This window comes from Pseudophryne corroboree, chromosome 2 (assembly GCF_028390025.1).
Source record: "Pseudophryne corroboree isolate aPseCor3 chromosome 2, aPseCor3.hap2, whole genome shotgun sequence".
Taxonomy (NCBI): domain Eukaryota; kingdom Metazoa; phylum Chordata; class Amphibia; order Anura; family Myobatrachidae; genus Pseudophryne; species Pseudophryne corroboree.
In genome coordinates, this window is record NC_086445.1 from 907,712,611 (window position 1) to 907,731,346 (window position 18,736).

Here is an 18,736-nt window from a genome sequence, read left to right on the forward strand (position 1 = left end):
ATTTACAGATGCAGCTAAAAAGCTGCACGTACTGCAGATGATCCGGCTGATAACATCAGCTGGGACCAGTATTTACCACAGCCACCCAGAGTCCCAGTTGCCTAGCAACCGTTGGGACCATCAGCCAGTGCGGCTCTAGTAAGACACAGTGTCTCGGTCACCTGGCATGACTGGGACTTGCTGCAGAAATGAGCTGCGGCAGCTCATAACAGTACACCTAGGTGAAATTCGAGGTATGGGACCAAAAGTGTCAATAATGATTTTCCAGTAAATCCAAATTCCCTTTTTTTGTAGTCTCAGATCATAGTGTTTGACGGTCAACTCAAAGGTAGGATGGTGCTCACATCTTGTCCTTTCTCCTAGATCTCCCTTTGTGTCCATGTCTTGCCTGAGTACCAGGACCATCTGCACCCATATGACCTAAAGGTGAGAGGGTGCAAACTGCCTAGGCCACCAACTACGCCTGTACGGCAGCAGGCAACACCCTAAAACACACCTCTTACCTTTGGCATAGTTATCAGGATACAAACAAAGGAACCCCTACAGATTCAACCCTGGGTATCTGAGGACAAGAGCAGCTGACTCACAGTGTCTGGAGAAGACATCTTGAGGACAATGTAGCAGATGGAACAGTGCCACAAGGAAGTGCGCCAGGAGGAGGGGAGCAAGAAAGCTGCTGTGACCCCCCTATAAGATGTGCTAGCAGCTGGGACATTATGCCAGTGAATGTCCCTTGTGCATGGCTGGGGTGGAGCAAGACCAAGAAGAGTTGTTCCCTGAAGAGATCAGCAATCCATCCAACAAGTGGTGCAGGGCACGTTATGAAGAACCAGGCAAAGAAAGAGCTCTAATGTTTGCTCTGTGGAACCTTACAGCATGAGTACAATAATTCTCCATGGGATGTAGAATGGAGCCAGGGGTAAAAGAAATCAACACTGTGCAGACTCCGCGCATGAAGACAGGAGATGATCTTTGAGCTATGGGACGTCTGGTTCAATAAGATGAGTGACTGGAAGAGAGAACCTACAAAGAAATTCTGCAGGTATTAGCATATACCTGAGAAGATGAGGATGCCTTGGAGGAATCCATTGCTGGGTGGCGGATAGTTCCAACCCCTGAGGAAAATGTAACTGTCCCTGAAGAGCTAGAAGATGCACGTTTTTGAAGGACAATAGTGCTGCAGGCATTTTCCTGGTGATTTCCCCACTGTGCATGCCCAATACACTGGTAAAATGGCCTCCACTCCATTTTGCTGGTGATTTGTGTAGATGTGGGACTCCGGAGGCATAAGTATTGAAGAACTAGGTGCAGCGTGACCTGTGTGCACCACACACCTTGCACCCATTCTAAATATGCCACTGGCAGTAACTGTATATTTTTGTGCCCTGGGCAAACCTCTGCCTCTTTCTTCTTTTGTCTTCTCGTCTATTTGTTCTCTGTTTTCTGTCTTACTGTATGTCTGCTTATGACTTCTGTTGGCTCCTTTTCACTGTCATACACCATATTACCTACAAGCTGTAGCAATGGAGCATTAATTGCAAATAAACCTGTCAACTAAAGACACTTCTTTTTTACACTCTACTCTTTACTTTATAATTAATCAACCCCATTTGAGTTTGGAATTAACACTTGTTTCTTCTACCTTTCTTAAACATGTTGTTTATATTAACTTCCTACTGTAGATTGTAATGAGTAAACAATTTTATTATGGTTTCAAGAACAAACAAATTATGTATGTTTTATCTTAAGGTCACTGAACTTGGGTTGATTATATATGAGATCTTGTATAGCATCATTGGAATATTTTAGACTTATCGAAAATCCTGAGATGTTTAAATTACTATTTACCATTTTCCTTGGTTTGTTTCTTCAGGCTGCTTTTAGTGATTTATAATTCTTCATAGTGTTATGTGCTATCATGGTAGCCACAGTCACATGGCACATCAAACTGTTTTTCCTCATAGCACTTCATGGTATCCTCTATAAAATGACATCGTCCCTCACTATTCCTGTTATGTATCGCTCTGTACACATTGCAGCCTCATTAATCCACTCCCCTCTTATTAACACTCATGAGCTTTTAACCTATCTATGTACACTAACTGTCACATCCTCTACCTGTCACCATAAGAAACTATCACACACCTCCCCCAACTATACCTATCTCTCTCTTCTTCTGCTTCTACTAGCTGGTGACATATCCCCAAATCCAGGTCCCATCCACATACCACGCTCACATTCAGCTGATTCACAACGGAATATAAAATCAACAAACCTTATCAACATCACATGTCTCCCATCTACCTCCAAGTCACTAAAATGTGCTTTATGGAATGCACGCTCTGTTTGCAACAAATTAACAGCTATTCATGACCTTTTCATAGCAAACAAATTCAATATGCTGGCTATAACAGAAACCTGGCTCACACAATCAGACACTGCCTCCCCTGCAGTACTGTCACATGGTGGCCTCCACTTCACACACACCCCCAGGCCTGGTAACATTAAAGGAGGTGGTGTTGGTATATTACTGTCCAAATCTTACACGCACATCGTTTTACCACCTGTTCCCTCACTCACATTTACATCCTTTGAAGTACACTCTATTAGGATTTTCACCCCTTTCTCTCTGCGTGTTGCAGCTATCTATCGCCCACCTGGGCAACCCAAAAAGTTTCTGGAAGATTTTTCTGCTTGGCTCCCTCACTTTCTATCCTCTGACATCTCCACCATCATTATGGGTGATTTCAATCTCTCTATTGACAGTCCACAATCTCCCCATGCCTCTAAACTACTCTCTCTAACCTCCTTTCTTGGCCTCTCCCAATGGACTGACTCCCCTACTCATCAGGAGGGCCACTGCCTTGATCTTGTATTCACCAGACTATGCTCTGTTTCTGAACCCACTAACACTCCTTTCCCTCTCTCAGATCACAACCTTATCACATGCATGCTCGCCTCCATTACTTCAAACTCAATGTCCCTAAAGTCTACAAGGACACCTCTTACCCGCAGAAATATTAACGCTATTAATTTTCAACAACTATCTACCTCTCTGCAACCACTGCTCTCACCAATTTCTACATTCACCTCTCCAGAGACTGCTGTGTCACACCTTAACCAAACTCTAGAAACAGCACTTGATGAAGTGGCTCCAGCTACCCATCAGACTCCACGTAGACTTAGATGTCAACCGTGGCACTCTAAATACACTAGACACTTACAAAAACTCTCATGTAAAGTTGAACGCCAGTGGCGTAAATCTCGTAGTTCAAGTGACTTTCTCACATATAAGACCACCTACCACTCTTATCGTAATGCTCTGGACACTGCCAAACAAACATATTTTCAATCTCTCATCTCTGCTCAAGCCTCTAACCCCAAGCGACTTTTTAATACATTTAAATCACTTTTTGTCCCTCCCTCACCTAACCCACCAGCCACTGTCAGTGCGCAAGATCTTGCTTCCTATTTCAAGGACAAGATTGACAAGATCCGAAATGAAATGGTATGCTCTTCCACAGCAAGTGACCTGCTCAATTCCCTGCCTGAACCCTCTAACACCTTCTCTTCCTTTGATCCTACAAATGAAGATGAAGTATCTGCACTCTTTTCATCTGCCTACTCTAATACCTCTCCCCTTGACTCTTTACCCTCACAAATTAGTAAAGCTCTGTCTACTGTAAAGCTCTGTCTATCCTTGTGTATCTATGCCAACCTTAACGATAATCTGTAATCTCTCCCTGTCTACTGGTATCTTTCCTTCTCTATACAAGCATGCAGTGATTACTCCCATTCTGAAAAAACAAAACTCTGACCCGAACTCTCTCTCTAACTACCGTCCCATCTCTCAGCTCCCATGCCCCTCCAAGCTACTTGAGAGACTTGCCTACACTCGCCTCACACACTTTCTTAACTCACACAGCCTACTGGACCCACTTCAGTCAGGATTTCGTGCCCAACACTCCACAGAGACAGCACTGACTAAGGTAGTGAAAGATTTGGTCACTGCTAAATCTAAAGGACATTACTTTCTACTTATTCTCCTTGATCTCTCTGCTGCTTTTGACACTGTTGACCACTCTCTTCTCATACAAACACTACAATCCCTAGGTATTCAGGACACAGCCCTTTCTTAGTTCTCATCCTACCTATCTAATCGCTCCTTCAGTGTTCGTTTCTCTGATTCCACCTCTCCTTCGCTACCTCTCTCAGTTGGAGTACCGCAAGGCTCAGTCCTAGGTCCTCTGCTTTTCTCTATCTATACCACATCTGTTGGCAAACTAATCAACTCTTTCGGATTTCAGTACCATCTGTATGCGGATGATACTCAAATCTACCTATCCTCCCCTGATTTGTCACCATCTGTATTGGGCCGTGTCACTGAATGCCTTTCTGCCATTTCATCTTGGATGACATCTCGCCACCTCAAACTTAATATTTCCAAAACAGAAGTAATTATATTTCCACCGGCCAATAGTAGTTTCCAACCTGATATCTCTATCACTGTTGAGAACTCTGCAATCACCCCTACCCCACAAGCTCGCTGCCTAGGTGTCATTCTTGACTCTGAACTGTCCTTTGTTACCCACATTCAATCTGTCTCAAGATCGTGTTACATACATCTAAGAAACATATCCAAAATACGACCATATCTTACACAAGACACAGCAAAAACGCTAATCCATGCTCTCATTATCTCCCGCATTGATTATTGTAATAGTCTCCTGACCGGTCTTCCCAAACATAGGTAGGCTCTCACCACTACAATCCATTTTGAATGCAGCTGCGAGGCTAATCTTCCTTGCCAGACGTTCATCGTCTGCAGATCCGCTCTGTCAGTCCCTCCATTGGTTACCGGTATTCTGCCGTATTAAATATAAAATACTTTTACTCACATACAAGGCTATTAACCAAACTGCACCAACATACATCTCTTCACTCATCTCAAAATATCTCCCTACCCGACCTCTCTGCTCTGCACAAGATCTACGTCTCTCATCCACACGCATTACTTGTTCACACTCAAAATTACAGGACTTTATCCGGGCTTCACCCACTCTGTGGAATGCCCTCCCACGCACAGTAAGACTCGCCTCTAGTCTCCAAACCTTTAAATGTTCCCTGAAAACTCACCTCTTCAGACAAGCCTATCAAATTCCAGACCCACCCACATAACCTTCAGTGCTTCCCTATCTAATTACATCCTCTGTAGAGTATTCATAACATCACATATCTTGTCTTTCTTTAGTCTCACACCCTCCTGACACTTGGATAACTTTGTGGGGTATCATCATACAACCCATTAAGAACCTAGCAATCTGGTGGACCATTATGCAATAGGTAGCATCTATCCTTGTGTATCTATGCCTATTTCCCTATAGATTGTAAGCTTCCCTATAGATTGTAAGGGCCTTCCTACCTCTACGTCTGTCTGTTTTTACCCAGTTTTGTTCTATTACTGTTGTTCTAATTGTAAAGCGCAACGGAATATGCTGCGCTTTATAAGAAACTGTTAATAAATAAAAAATAATAATCATGTACTGAGCAGAGAGGTTTTGGAACACCCTTCTGAGTTCCCTGCTCTGTGTACTGTAAAATTCCTCCCCTTCCTCCTCCCCCTTTCTGCCTTCACATGACATGCTGAGGTCCATAACCATGCATTTGTGTACCTGGCAGACATACACATCTCTTTGGAAGGCCTGAGATTCTAGAACCTTTTTAACTTGATAAGTTTCATAAATTAATTGCTGGTAAATGAACATGTAATGTAAGTTTAATGTAAGAATAAACAGCTGTCTTTACTCTCATTTACTTTGTATTGTAAGTTACTCAGCTCATTGCTACATCATGAGTACAAGAGTTAGTACTGCAACATACCTCCCAACTGTCCCGATTTCAGCGGAACAGTCCAGCTATTCGGACACTGTCCCGCAAAGCAGCGAGTGATCTCTAAATCAATGCTGGGAGAGCAGCAAGGGGCTGCCCAGCTGCTCAGGGAGTGCTGGACAAGCCAAAAAATGCTGAAAAACTGCTTTTTTTTTTTAGCTTTTTCAATGAGTGTAAATTTTGGGGTTAATTCTGAGTTGGGAGACTCGGCGTTTCTATCATGGATGAAATGTGTGAGGTGCACACGGGCCCCTAAGTCAAGGGGGGCCCACATCGCACACACTGCACCCATATTGTTTTAATACATACGTTTCCAGAGTATCACAAAGGGCACTGCAGCCACAGCAAAAAATCACTCCCAAAATGACCTCCGCGCATTCGCAGTACGTAATAAGTCTCCGGACATGGCGGACACCATGTTTCCGGAGTCCTGTGCATGTGCAATAGACTCCAGCACCTATGGCGCAGTGGAGAGGAGGGGACCCACCGGTAGTCTGCACATGGGCCCCCTCCTCTCTTAAAATGTCCCTGGTTGGAAGCCATAAAAAAGCAAGTATGGGTGCATCTGGAACAAACATGTAGCAATGCAAAGGGTGAAAATACATGTATTCATTTTGCATGCAGGGTAAATACCGACTGCTTCTGCTTGTAGCCTACGAATGCTGGTCAGCTTTACTTATACACTGCAATTTAGATATCAGTTTGGACACGTCCTCCCAAATATAAAAATCTCTCTGCACATGTTACATCTGCCCCACCTGCAGTGCAACATGGTTTTGCCAATGTTACTTGCTTTTGTTTTGCCTGGCTCGCACATCAGATTCAGAATCAGTCCCTTTATGCATGAGCCAGAGCATCTAAGTCCAAATTTTGAAGGGGAAGTCTGCAGGAAAATTTGAGATATTGACCAAGAAATAACACAGAAAAAGACAGTTTAACAGGAAATCTGCAGTTTGAAAGCGGTAACTGTACCTGTCAGTGGCACTACATAAAATAAAGGGAGACATTTAAAAATGTGCTTTCAGCACCAGAGTGGGATGATGGGCCACATGGGCCAAGTATTCAAAATCAAAGGCCTGTTATGAGGAGCTGTGGTCAGTGCTGTGTGGGTGTGGCCAGTGTTTTGTGGATGTGGCTAGTGCCATACAGTCGTGTAGACCTCCTACCGACACTATCAGCCCCAAGCAATGATGGCACAGGAGTCGTGGCACCCAGGGCGCCAACCTCTCCCTGCGCACCCTGAAGACATGCACACTCAAAAGATGGTGTGGCTTATCATATAGGGCGTGGCCTCACATAAACCCACCCGTTTGCATCACTATGTTCCCGTTTACATCACTGTGTCCTCGGTTACATCACGCTGGGGGCATGCCCAGCATCCCCGGAGATGCTGTACTACCCCCATGATTCTAGCAGAGCTGCTGGCTCCTTAGTGACATGGGCCGAGCGCTGCAGGATAATGTCACAGTGCAGCACCCAGCTCCTGTCACTGCAGAGGAGCCAGCATTTTGGTGTCACCCCCTGCGGTCTGCATCCCCTTATGACCTCTGGCCCCAATGTCTCCCTAAATTTGGAAAAGTAGAAAAATTGCATCACTTTGTAAGGAAAATAGATATACAACTATGCTGTCATGATGATGGACTATTTGTATGTGAAGGACTGGAGCTGTAGCTCCATCCGCCTCATTGTTAATCTGGCCCTTCTTAGAGCACACTTAAGGTGTGTACACACGGTACGATTTTTTCTTCCGATTCTGACTATATAGTCAGAATCGGAAGAAAAGATAGTGCAGATCGCAAGGTGAAAGTCACCTTGCGATCCCGATCCTATCCCAATGCGCGTCCCCGCCAGGTCGGCATCGCAAGAAAAGATAGACCGTGCTGGCAAGTCAATCCTTGCTAGATCGGTGTCCTATCTAGTTCATATCGCAAGTGTTTCTAGTACCTTGCGATATGAGCTTGCGATGCCGATCAGCGTCATCCAGCCCCTCCCCGCCGGGTCCATTTTCAACGCGCGGAGGAAGAAGCAGCAGCAGCGGCAGCACGTGGAGGAGAAGACAATCGAAGGAAACGTAAGTATATCAGCAGCAGGGTTGGACTGGGGGGCACCGTAGGGGGACATATCTGGAACCGTGGAGGGAAATATCTGGCACCGTGGGGGGAAATATCTGGCACCGTAGGGGGACATATCTGGCACCATGGGGCAATGTATACTGGCACTGGGGGGGCATATCTGGCACCGTGGGGCAATGTATACTGGCACTGGGGGGGCATATCTGGCACTGTGGGGCAATGTAACCTGGCACTGGGGGGGGGGGCATATCTGGCACTGTGGGGCAATGTATACTGGCACTGGGGGGGCATATCTGGCACTGTGAGGCAATGTATACTGGCACTGGGGGGGCATATCTGGCACTGTGGGGCAATGTAACCTGGCACTGGGGGGGGCATATCTGGCACTGTGGGGCACCGTATCTGGCACTGGGGGGCACCGTATCTGGCACTGGGGGGCACCGTATATGGCACTGTGGGGCAATGTATCTGGCACTAGGGGGGGCACCGTATCTGGCACTGTGGGGCACTGTATATGGCACTGGGGGGCACCGTATATGGCACTGGGGGGCAATGTATCTGACACTAGGGGGGGCACCGTATCGCACTGTGGGGCAATTTATCTGGCACTGTGGGGCACTGTATATGGCACTGGGGGGCACCGTACATGGCACTGGGGAGCAATGTATGTGACACTAGGGGAGCAATGTATCTGGGACTGTGGGGCAATTTGTATCTGGCACTGTGGGGCAATGTATCTGGCACTGGGGGGCTCTCCCACATGCGGCTCTCCCCCCTCCTCCGCCGGCTCTGTCCTCCCACTGACAGGAGCAGCGGCATGGGCCTGCAGTGTATGCGGCTCTCCCCAGCAGCAGCAGGTTAGTCTATCTCTCTCTCTCTCTCTCTCTCTCTCTCTCTCCTGTGGATGTGTTAAGTTTAATTTTCATTTTTACAGGTACCCCTACCCTATTGGATTCTACTGGACAAGTGGACGTGATCGGTGTGGGATGTAGGTAAGGAATCTCTCTCTCATTTTTACAGGTACCCCTATTGGATTCTACTGGACAAGTGGACGTGACCGACGTGGGATGTAGGTAAGTATGTGTGAGTGTGCAAGTGTGTTTTAATAAATTTTTACTGTCACGGTGTGCGAGTTGTGTTTTTATTTGGGTATTTTTTTTGTTGTAGAACTACAGGTACCAGCGACCCCGTTATTTCCCTGCATGCTGGTACTTGAGGTTCTCCAAGTACCAGCAAGCGGGGGAGGCTTGCTGGGCCAAGTAGTTCCACAACAAAAGACAATATTCTCTTCTTTACACACATGACTATCAGCCTCCCATCCACCGCCCACGGATGGGGGGGACAGCCTCGGGCTTCACCCCTGGTCCTTGGGTGCCTGGAGGGGGGGTGACCCCTTGATTTAAGGGGTCCCCACTCCTCCAGGGAACCCCGGCCAGGGGTGACTAGTTGGGGGGGTAATGCCACGGCCGCAGGGACCTCCATAAATGTGTCCCCCGGCTGTGGCATTATGTCCCTGGCTAGTGGAGCCCGGTGCTGGTTTTAAAAATACGGGGGACCCCTACATCTTTTGTCCCCCATATTTTTGGAACCAGGACCGGACTAAGAGCCCGGTGCTGGTTGTCGAAATACGGGGAACCTCTGTCCAATTTTTTCCCAGTATTATAACAACCAGGACTGGCTCAAAGAGCCCGAGGCTGGTTATACTTAGGAGGGGGGACCCCACGCATTTTTTTAAAAAACTTTTTTAACACATTCAGACCCTTCTCCATTAAGTTAATGGAAGCCCTGGACAACAACATTGCATTCATGTCCTCCTCCCACTCCCTTCCCAATCAGTAATTATTTTTTTTTCTATAAAAATGTACAATATATTACTAGTATGATGAGCAGGCAGGCCTGGAGATGCAAATTAGTGGCGGAGGGCTGGGTGAGTTGATGGTGGGCGCACATCGGGTCATAGGCAGTAGTGGGCATTGGCTCGGCAGCGGTAGGGGTCATCGGCAGGATTCGGTGAACATTATGGCTGTAGTGCCTCACTAGCCACTGACCTCACCGCACGCCACTGGTAAAAAGTGGACTCTTGCCTGCCGTGATGTATAAAATGGGGACAATTGCCTGCAGTAATGTATAAAATGGGCATTCTGCCCTGATGTATAAAATGGGGACACGTGCCTGCCATAATGTGTAAAATGCGGACTCTTGCCTGCCATAATGTGGGGATTTAATGTATCAAGGGCATTGCGGAGTGTGGCATAATATGGTGCAGGGGGCATTACTGTGTGGGGCTTAAGATGGTTGAATTTTTATTTCCCTATGGTGGCCGTGATCTGTTGGTACACGGTCAAATACTGGGGTTTGAGGTAGTCTTTTCAGATGAGGCACGCCCATTAAAATGAGGCCAGCACATTTAAATAATGAGGACACGGCCCCTTGCCGGGGGGATGCTGGCGACACATTAAGGGATGCATTTTTGGGGTAGATAGATATATATAGAGATAGATATATATAGATATATATATATATATATATAGAGATAGATATATATAGAGATAGATAGATATAGATATATATATAGATAGATATATAGATATATATATATATATATAGATAGATAGATATAGATAGATAGATAGATAGATAGATAGATAGATAGATAGATAGATAGATAGATAGATAGATAGATAAATAGTATTTTTAGGCTTTTTGTATGTGACGGTTGTATTTTGTCGGCTAATTGTGTTATTTTATTTTCAACCAGCAATGTCAGCTGAGGAGTACCGCCAATTCTGGTCAGGATTCATTGATCTGTACCATCAGAATGAGTGCCTGTGGCGTGTCAGAAGCCCGGACTATGCCAACAGAATCAAGCGGAATCGGGCATATCAGCAGCTTATTGAGTACAGTAGAGGCAAAAACTCTGATGTTGATGTGAATTGGGTGAAGAAAAATTTTTCAAATTTCCGAACAGTGTTCGTGAAGGAACGCAAGAAGGTGCAAGATTCACAGCGATCCGGAGCCGGGACTGATGAGGTCTATAAACCGACGCTCTGGTACTATGACCAAATTCAGTTCATTATAGAGCAAGAGGCGCGGGTAAGGTCACGGGACGCTCTAGATCCAGAGTCTCCAGTTCTTGTCGAAGAGGAGGCCCAGGAGAGTCTGGATCTGGTAAGTACACACACATTTGTTTCATATGCCACCCACCAATTTTGACATAGACCTAATTTTTGTTTTTCTTATATTGCAGGATGCTACCCTGGAGCTGGAGGTGGAGCCTACCACAGGCCAAGGGGCAGAAGTGGAGGAGCCGGTGGCGGAGCCGGTGGCACCCCCACAGGCGCGCCCAGGAAGACCGAGGCGCATGGCAAGGAGGACCACTTCTGCACCCTATAGCACCCCCTCTGGCTCCCAGCAGTTTTTTCAACGCGCTGAGGAGGTTTTGCATAGGCCCCCGGATGCCGAACAACAATTTGGCAATTTTATTGCATCGGAAATGCGCCTGATGACGGATGAACAAAAATTCATCCTCCAACGGTTAGTCAATGAGGCTGTCTCACGCGGCAGGCGCCAAACACTGGTGTCGGCGTGTGAGATAGTGCCAACTGACCCTTAGTATCACCCAAATTTGTCCCGTCCCCCCTTCCCAAACAACCCCCCCATGGAGCATGCGCCGGTAAACCTCCCTCAGCAACCGTATTTTTTTCCGTCGGGAGCCACACAGCCCAGCCCCTCCTCCCAATCTAGCACCTCGTCCAGTGGCATGTACTCTGACATGCAGAGTACACAGTCCTCTGTGCTGGGCGACCCACGCTTTTTTCATTTATAATTAGTTTTTTGGTTTTGTTTGAAAAATCTGCTGGTGACCTTATCCTACGCTCTTGCTCAAAGTGAACTGTATTGAGGTCATTAGTACTGCAGCGTCGGTTTTGTGACCTCACTGTTCCGGACTACGGATCGTTGTGAAGACTGCACTTCTTGTGTTCCTTCAAGACTGTTTGGAAATTTGATGATGTTCTTCACCCAAGGCAAAATTGCACTGTTTACCTCTACTGTACTCGGATATGCCCGTTTCCTGTTCTGTTGGCATAGTCCCTGTCCAAAGGCACTCGTTCTCATGGTACAGCTTATGAATCCTGGCCAGAGTTGGCGTTGGCATTTAATATTTTTATAAAGTTTTGGAAAAAACAAACTGTGTGGTGTATTTTTAAAAAAATGTAAAGGGGCTTATATTGTGTTATCGGCAGGTAGTAAAAACGCCCTATAGCATTTTTAGGTGGGGTGGTGGTGGGTTTTTTTTTTTTTGGGGGGGAGGTGGATGGGAGTTGAGTGTTGCTGAGGTGGGGGGGGGGATACTGCCGAAAACCACATATTTTTTATGTTTTTTTGGGGTCATGTTTTATTAGAGGCTAATTCAGACCTGATCGTAGCCCTGCATAATTTTGCAGGTCTACGATCAGGCACACTGACATGCAGGGGGACGCCCAGCACAGGGCTAGTCTGCCCCGCATGTCAGGCCCACATAAGTGCAAAAGCATCATACAGCTGCAATGCTTTTGCACTTCAGTAGTAACTCCCAGCCAGCACAACTTTTGCGTGCTAGGCGGGAGCTACTCGTCGTTGGCCGGGTCACAGCGGCTCCGTGTGACGCCACGCTGCTGCGGCCTGCCCCCCCGCACAGTCTGGCCACGCCTGCGTTGGCCGGACCGCGCCCACAAAACGGCAGCCAAACGCCGCCGTGCCGCCCCCTCCCGCCTCAGCCTGTCAATCAGGCAGAGGTGATCTCAAGGCCACGACAGCTGTCGGCCATTCTTCGTACTTCTGACCTGATCGCTGAGATGAACTGCAGCAAGCAATCAGGTCAGAATGACCCCCTTACTCAGAAGCATACACAGACCAGTAAGATCCGTGCATGCTTCTGTGTAAAAATGTTAAGTGTTAAAAATAAAAAAATAAAAATGTGCAGGTCCCCCCAAAAAACATAACCAGCCTCGGGCTCTTTGAGCCGGTCCTGGTTTCAAAAATATGAGGGAAAAATGGAGTAGGGGTCCCCCATATTTAAGCAACCAGCAGCGGGCTCTTGGTCCGGTCCTGGTTCCAAAAATACGGGGGACAAAAAGAGTAGGGGTCCCCCATATTTTTGAAACCAGCACCGGGCTCCACTAGCCAGGGAGGTGATGCCGCAGCCGGGGGACACTTTTATACAGGTCCCTGCGGCCGCAGCATCACACACCCCAACTAGTCACCCCTGGCCGTGGTTCCCTGGGGGGTTGGGGACCCATTAAATAAAGGGCCCCCCCACCTCCAGGCACCCAAGGGCCAGAAGTGAAGCCCGAGGCTGTCCCCAGCACCCCTGGGCGGTGGGTGCCGGGCTGATAGTCAAAATTGTGTCAAAAAAGAATATTGTCTTTTGCTGTGGAACTACAAGTCCCAGCAAGCCTCCCCACATGCTGGTACTTGGAGAACCACAAGTACCAGCATGCAGAGAATTAAAAGGCCTGCTGATACCTATAGTTCCACAATAAAAGAAATACCCCAAGAAAGACAAAACACACACACCGTGAAGGTAAAAGTTTATTGACACACACACCAACACACTCGCACATACTTACCTAGTGTCCCACGCAGCCCCTCGGTCCTCTTGTCCATGTAGAATCCATAGGTTAACTGGAAAAAAATGTAAACAAAAATCAGCCACAGAGCAGAAATGCACTGTTTTAAAAATGGCTGACAGTCAAAAAAGACACTCCCCCCAACCCTGTAATGCCATCCCACTATTATAATGAGATAGTCAAAATCTCACATAAGCCGAAATCTCACATAAGCCAAAATCTTAAGCACACATAACACAGATCTCAAGAAAAGTTAGTCAAAATCTGTCCTATCTGGCCTCCGGGGAGTTCAAGGGAAATCTCAAGAAAAAATAGGACATAGCAAGGATTTCACCGTGTGTACACACCTTTAGAAAAAAAGTGCATTTTTCTTTGATAAGAGAACCTGTTAGCAAAAGGAAGTCCAAAAATAAAATAAAAAATAGACACTTCTCAAGAGGAGACTTCAGTAAGATATGATTATTAGCATAGGGGGACATATTATTTACTAAACATCGGATTATCAATGTGGCTGATGATTGCCATTTAAAAAAAACAACGGTCAAAGCCGCTGATCATCGATGTCTTTCAATATCCAACAAGTAAGGCTCATACACACTAGCCGATTTTGAGCTCAAATTAGCTAATTTTTGACGTTTTGAGCTACTTTGAGCTCAAACTCGGTCTGTGTGTATGGCCGGGCGATGAACTGTCTTCTACTGTGGAAAGTGCTTCCCCCCCCCCCCCCCCCGAGGACATCACTGGCACAGGGAAAGTAGCTCAGTGTGTATGAACTAAGCCATTTTCCTGCCAGCGATGATGATAAAGGTGTTTGCACCTTTAGTAGATCTGCTCCAGGCTCTTTTTAGTTTTGAATGTATTGATGGATTTGCTATTTTATAAAATTGTAATCAAATACTTTAGATTTTGGATATGTGCTTTCTTAACTATTTGTGAGTAATGGGTTTGTATATAACATTTATGTTGGATAAGATTACATGATTTTACAGTTTTATCATACATGTGGTGATGATTTCATCAATTAAGATATCACTACGCATATTTTAAAAAAACTGGGCTGTTTTTTTCTTTTAACCATTAATATTTACCTGCCAGCGCTATATAATTAGTGATCTCAGGGCCTAATTCAGACCTGATCGTAGATGTGCTAAATATAGCACATCTACGATCAGCTTTCCTGACATGCGGGGGGACGCCCAGCACAGAGCTAGACCTCCCCGCGTGTCAGGCCCTGCCCCGTTGCACAAGTACAAAAGCATCGCACAGCGGCAATGCTTTTAGTCTGGTAGAGTAGCTTCCCACCAGCGCAGCTCACGCGCACTGGCAGGGAGCTACTTGTTACTGCTTGGGTCGTAGCGGCTGCGTGTGGCGTCAGGCATGTCTGCGTTGACCGGACAGCGCCCTCTAAACGGCGGACAAACGGCGGACAAACGCCGCCGGCCCACCCCCTCCCGTCCAGCGACCGCCTCTGCCTATCAATCAGGCAGAGGCGATCGCAGGGCTAAGACAGACGCCGGCTGTCTGGCATGCGCCAGCGCACTGCGGCACCGGCGCATGCACAGTTCATACCTGATCGCTGCTGTGCGAACACGCATAGCAGCGATCAGGTCTGAATTAGCCCCTCAGTGCTTCATACTGTGCACGTCTGTAATAGGAAAGCACAGATTGGGGAGAGCATGTAGCAGTTTCCAGCGGAATCTACACTTCATTTATTTTAAGACAGGATCTTGAAAAAGCAAATAGAGAATCACTGTTACTTGTTTTTTTATTATTATTATTATTATTATTATTATACTGTATAATTGATTATCCTGTTTCAAAAATACCATCCCCTTCCTTTAATTATGCCCTATCCTTGTCTATGGGGTATATGCAATTGCGGTCGAATTCCCGAAATTGTCGAATTTCGGGATTTTTTCGCCAAAAAAAAAAATTCGACAATGCAATTCAGTACTTTCCGACAAAAAAACGGACTTTCAAAATTCGACTTTTTGAAATTCGACTATTGACAAATTCGACTTTTTTGCAATGATACACATGCTGCAATTCGACCAAAGTCTATTCAATGGAAGTTTGGAAATTCGACAACAGTGCTTTTAGACAGTAAATTCGTCATTTTCAATCCGCCACACTTATATATTTTTGCACGCTATCTCCTTTTATATAGATCTAGCTTTAGTCCATCCAGGGTTCTACTTACTTTTATATTTTCACTCTTCATCATTTGATGATCTATACATAGGTCATACCTTACTACATTGTGTAACCCAGTAAACCTACACCATGTCCAATTATCCCAGACAAAACCCATTTACTGTAAGAACACTGGTCATGTGTACTGTCCATTAAAAATGGGGACTTCTGAAGGTATGTCCAGTATATGTGGGACCTGAAGGTATGTCCAGTATATGTCACCCTATTCCACATAATTCAGAAAATAAATTGTAGATCCAACAGATTATTATCACATGTTTGTGAGACATCAGCATCGATCTATCTGTGTTGGCAGCCACTTTCACATCTCACCTATCTGTGGCCATCGGGGTCTGTAGGCAGTAAGCAAATGGCTGTCCTTCTGCACACCTGATCACTATCTTCTTGAAGTTGGTGGAGGTCACATTTGTAGAACTGAGGCTCTGGTGCCTTTCCCTAGGGAATGATATCCCCACACATATCTTGCAAAAAAAAACGAGGCGGCACTCAGAGACTATTTAGTGGAAAACTCAGGTGTATTTACTGCATCACATCAACGTTTCGGGGACGTGCTCCCCTTCATCAGGATAAAACATAGGCCCTCATTCCGAGTTGATCGGTCGCAAGGCGAATTTAGCAGAGTTACACACGCTAAGCCGCCGCCTACTGGGAGTGAATCTTAGCTTCTTAAAATTGCGACCGATGTATTCGCAATATTGCGATTACTAACTACTTAGCAGTTTCAGAGTAGCTCCAGACTTACTCTGCCTGTGCGATCAGTTCAGTGCTTGTCGTTCCTGGTTGACGTCACAAACACACCCAGCGTTCGCCCAGGCACTCCCACCGTTTCCCCGGCCACTCCTGCGTTTTTTCCGGAAACGGTAGCGTTTTCAGTCACACGCCCCTGAAACGCCGTGTTTCCGCCCAGTAACACCCATTTCCTGTCAATCACATTACGATCGCCGGAGCGAAGAAAAAGCCGTGAGTAAAAATACTATCTTCATAGTAAAGTTACTTGGCGCAGTCGCAGTGCGAACATTGCGCATGCGTACTAAGCGGATTTTCACTGCGATGCGATGAAAAATACCGAGCGAACAACTCGGAATGAGGGCCATAGGCCCTCATTCCGAGTTGATCTTTAGCTGCCGTTTTTCACAGCGCAGCGATCAGGTTACTACTGCACATGCGTATGCACAATAATGCGCACGCGCGTCGTCCGGGTACAAACAGCATCGTTGCTGTGCAATGCTTCTAGCGACGAATCCATTCGCACAACCGATCGCAAGGAGATTGACAGGAAGAGGGCGTTTATGGGTGTCAACTGACCGTTTTCTGGGAGTGGTAGGGAAAACGCAGGCGTGTCCAGGCGTTTGCAGGGCGGGTGTCTGACATCAATTCCGGGACCGGATAGGCTGAAGTGATCGCAAGGGCTGAGTAAGTTCAGACCTACTCAGAAACTGCAAAAAATGTTTTCGTCCCGCTCGGCTGCACATGCAATCAATCACACACTTGCAAAGCGAAAATACATTCCCCCTCTACAGGAGGTTGAGGTCAAGTTTCTCACATGGAAGGCTGTCACTTTGTTGGCCTTAGCTTCTGCTAGACGTTTGTTGGAGTTGGGGGCTTTGTCTTGTAAAAGTCCCTACTTGATCTTCCATGAAGATAGAGCTGAGCTCCGGACACGTCAGCACTTCCTTCCAAAGGCTGTGTCGGCTTTTCATATCAATCAATCTATTGTGGTGCCAGTTGCTACTGACTCCTCAATTCCATCAAAGTCCTTGGATGTTGTAAGGGCTCTGAAAATTTATGTGAAGAGGACTGCTTGTCACAGAAAATCGGAGTCTCTGTTTGTCCTGTATGATCCCAAGAAAATTGGGTGTCCTGCTTCTAAGCAGACGATTTCTCGCTGGATCAGGTTCACTATCCAGCATGCGTATTCTACGGCAGGATTGCCGTGTCCAAAATCTGTTAAGGCCCACTCTACTCATAAAGTGGGTTCTTCCTGGGCTGCTGCCCGGGGTGTCTCGGCTTTACAGCTTTGCCGAGCGGCAACTTGGTCTGGGTCGAACATGTTTGCTAAGTTCTACAAGTTCTATACTTTGGCCGCTGAGGTCAATCAGTTCTGCAGGAGCCTCTGCGCTCTCCCTCGCGATCTGGGAGCTTTGGTACATCCTCATGGTACCTCTCGTAGTCCGTAGAGGTTGCTGGGTGCCTAGACATAGGCATAGAGGGAGGAGCCAGCCCACACTATTAAACTCTTAATGTGCTCATGGCTCCTGGTGGACCTATCTATACCCCATGGTACTAATGTGGACCCCAGCATCCTCTACGGACTACGAGGAAAGGATTTACCGGTAGGTAATTAAAATCCTATTTTTTCACTAAAGGAGTCTCTGAGTGCCGCCTCGTCTTTTGCAAGATATGCGTGGCGATATCATTCCCTAGGGAAAGGCACCAGAGCAAGCGAGCCCAGGGAGGCTGTCAGAGTGCCGGCGAATTGGTGTCCATATATATATATATATATATATATATATATATATATATATATATATGTATATATATATATATATAGTATTAGTAGTAGTAGTAGGACAGAGACTCGGCACTCCCATAGACAGTCAGCAGAACTTGGTCCGGTGCCCTCATAACTGCATGGCAGCAGTAGATATAGAGTCCTCAACAGTGGCACACAGGACACGATCACAGTGACACTTAAATGGATGTATATATATATGCATGAAGGAAGACAGCGGCACTCCGGGAATGCCTCATGCCTCAGTAATGCCTCTAGGTCTTAGTGATAGGTGATAGGATAGGTTGTGTCATAAATACTTTATCAGTCTGTACAGTGGATGCCTTAGGTAATAACTGATAAGTACATCACATTTATCTCAGAATATTAGTTGTTAGGTACTCAGTTGTTATTAGAGGTATGTCTTCTAGCAATCCTCTTGCACATGCAGTATTGTATGC

The 18,736-nt window shown here is 46.3% G+C and overlaps 1 protein-coding gene across 1 annotated transcript; it reads left to right on the forward strand.

The window, feature by feature from the left end:
- Positions 1 to 739: 739 nt before the first annotated feature.
- Positions 740 to 12,150, forward strand: LOC135024120 (uncharacterized). Its single transcript, XM_063953439.1, has 3 exons — positions 740 to 833; positions 10,720 to 11,129; positions 11,209 to 12,150. The coding sequence occupies exons 1-3, from the start codon at positions 740 to 742 to the stop codon at positions 11,572 to 11,574; spliced, it is 870 nt and encodes a 289-aa protein (XP_063809509.1). The 3' UTR covers positions 11,575 to 12,150.
- The last annotated feature ends 6,586 nt before the right edge of the window (positions 12,151 to 18,736 follow it).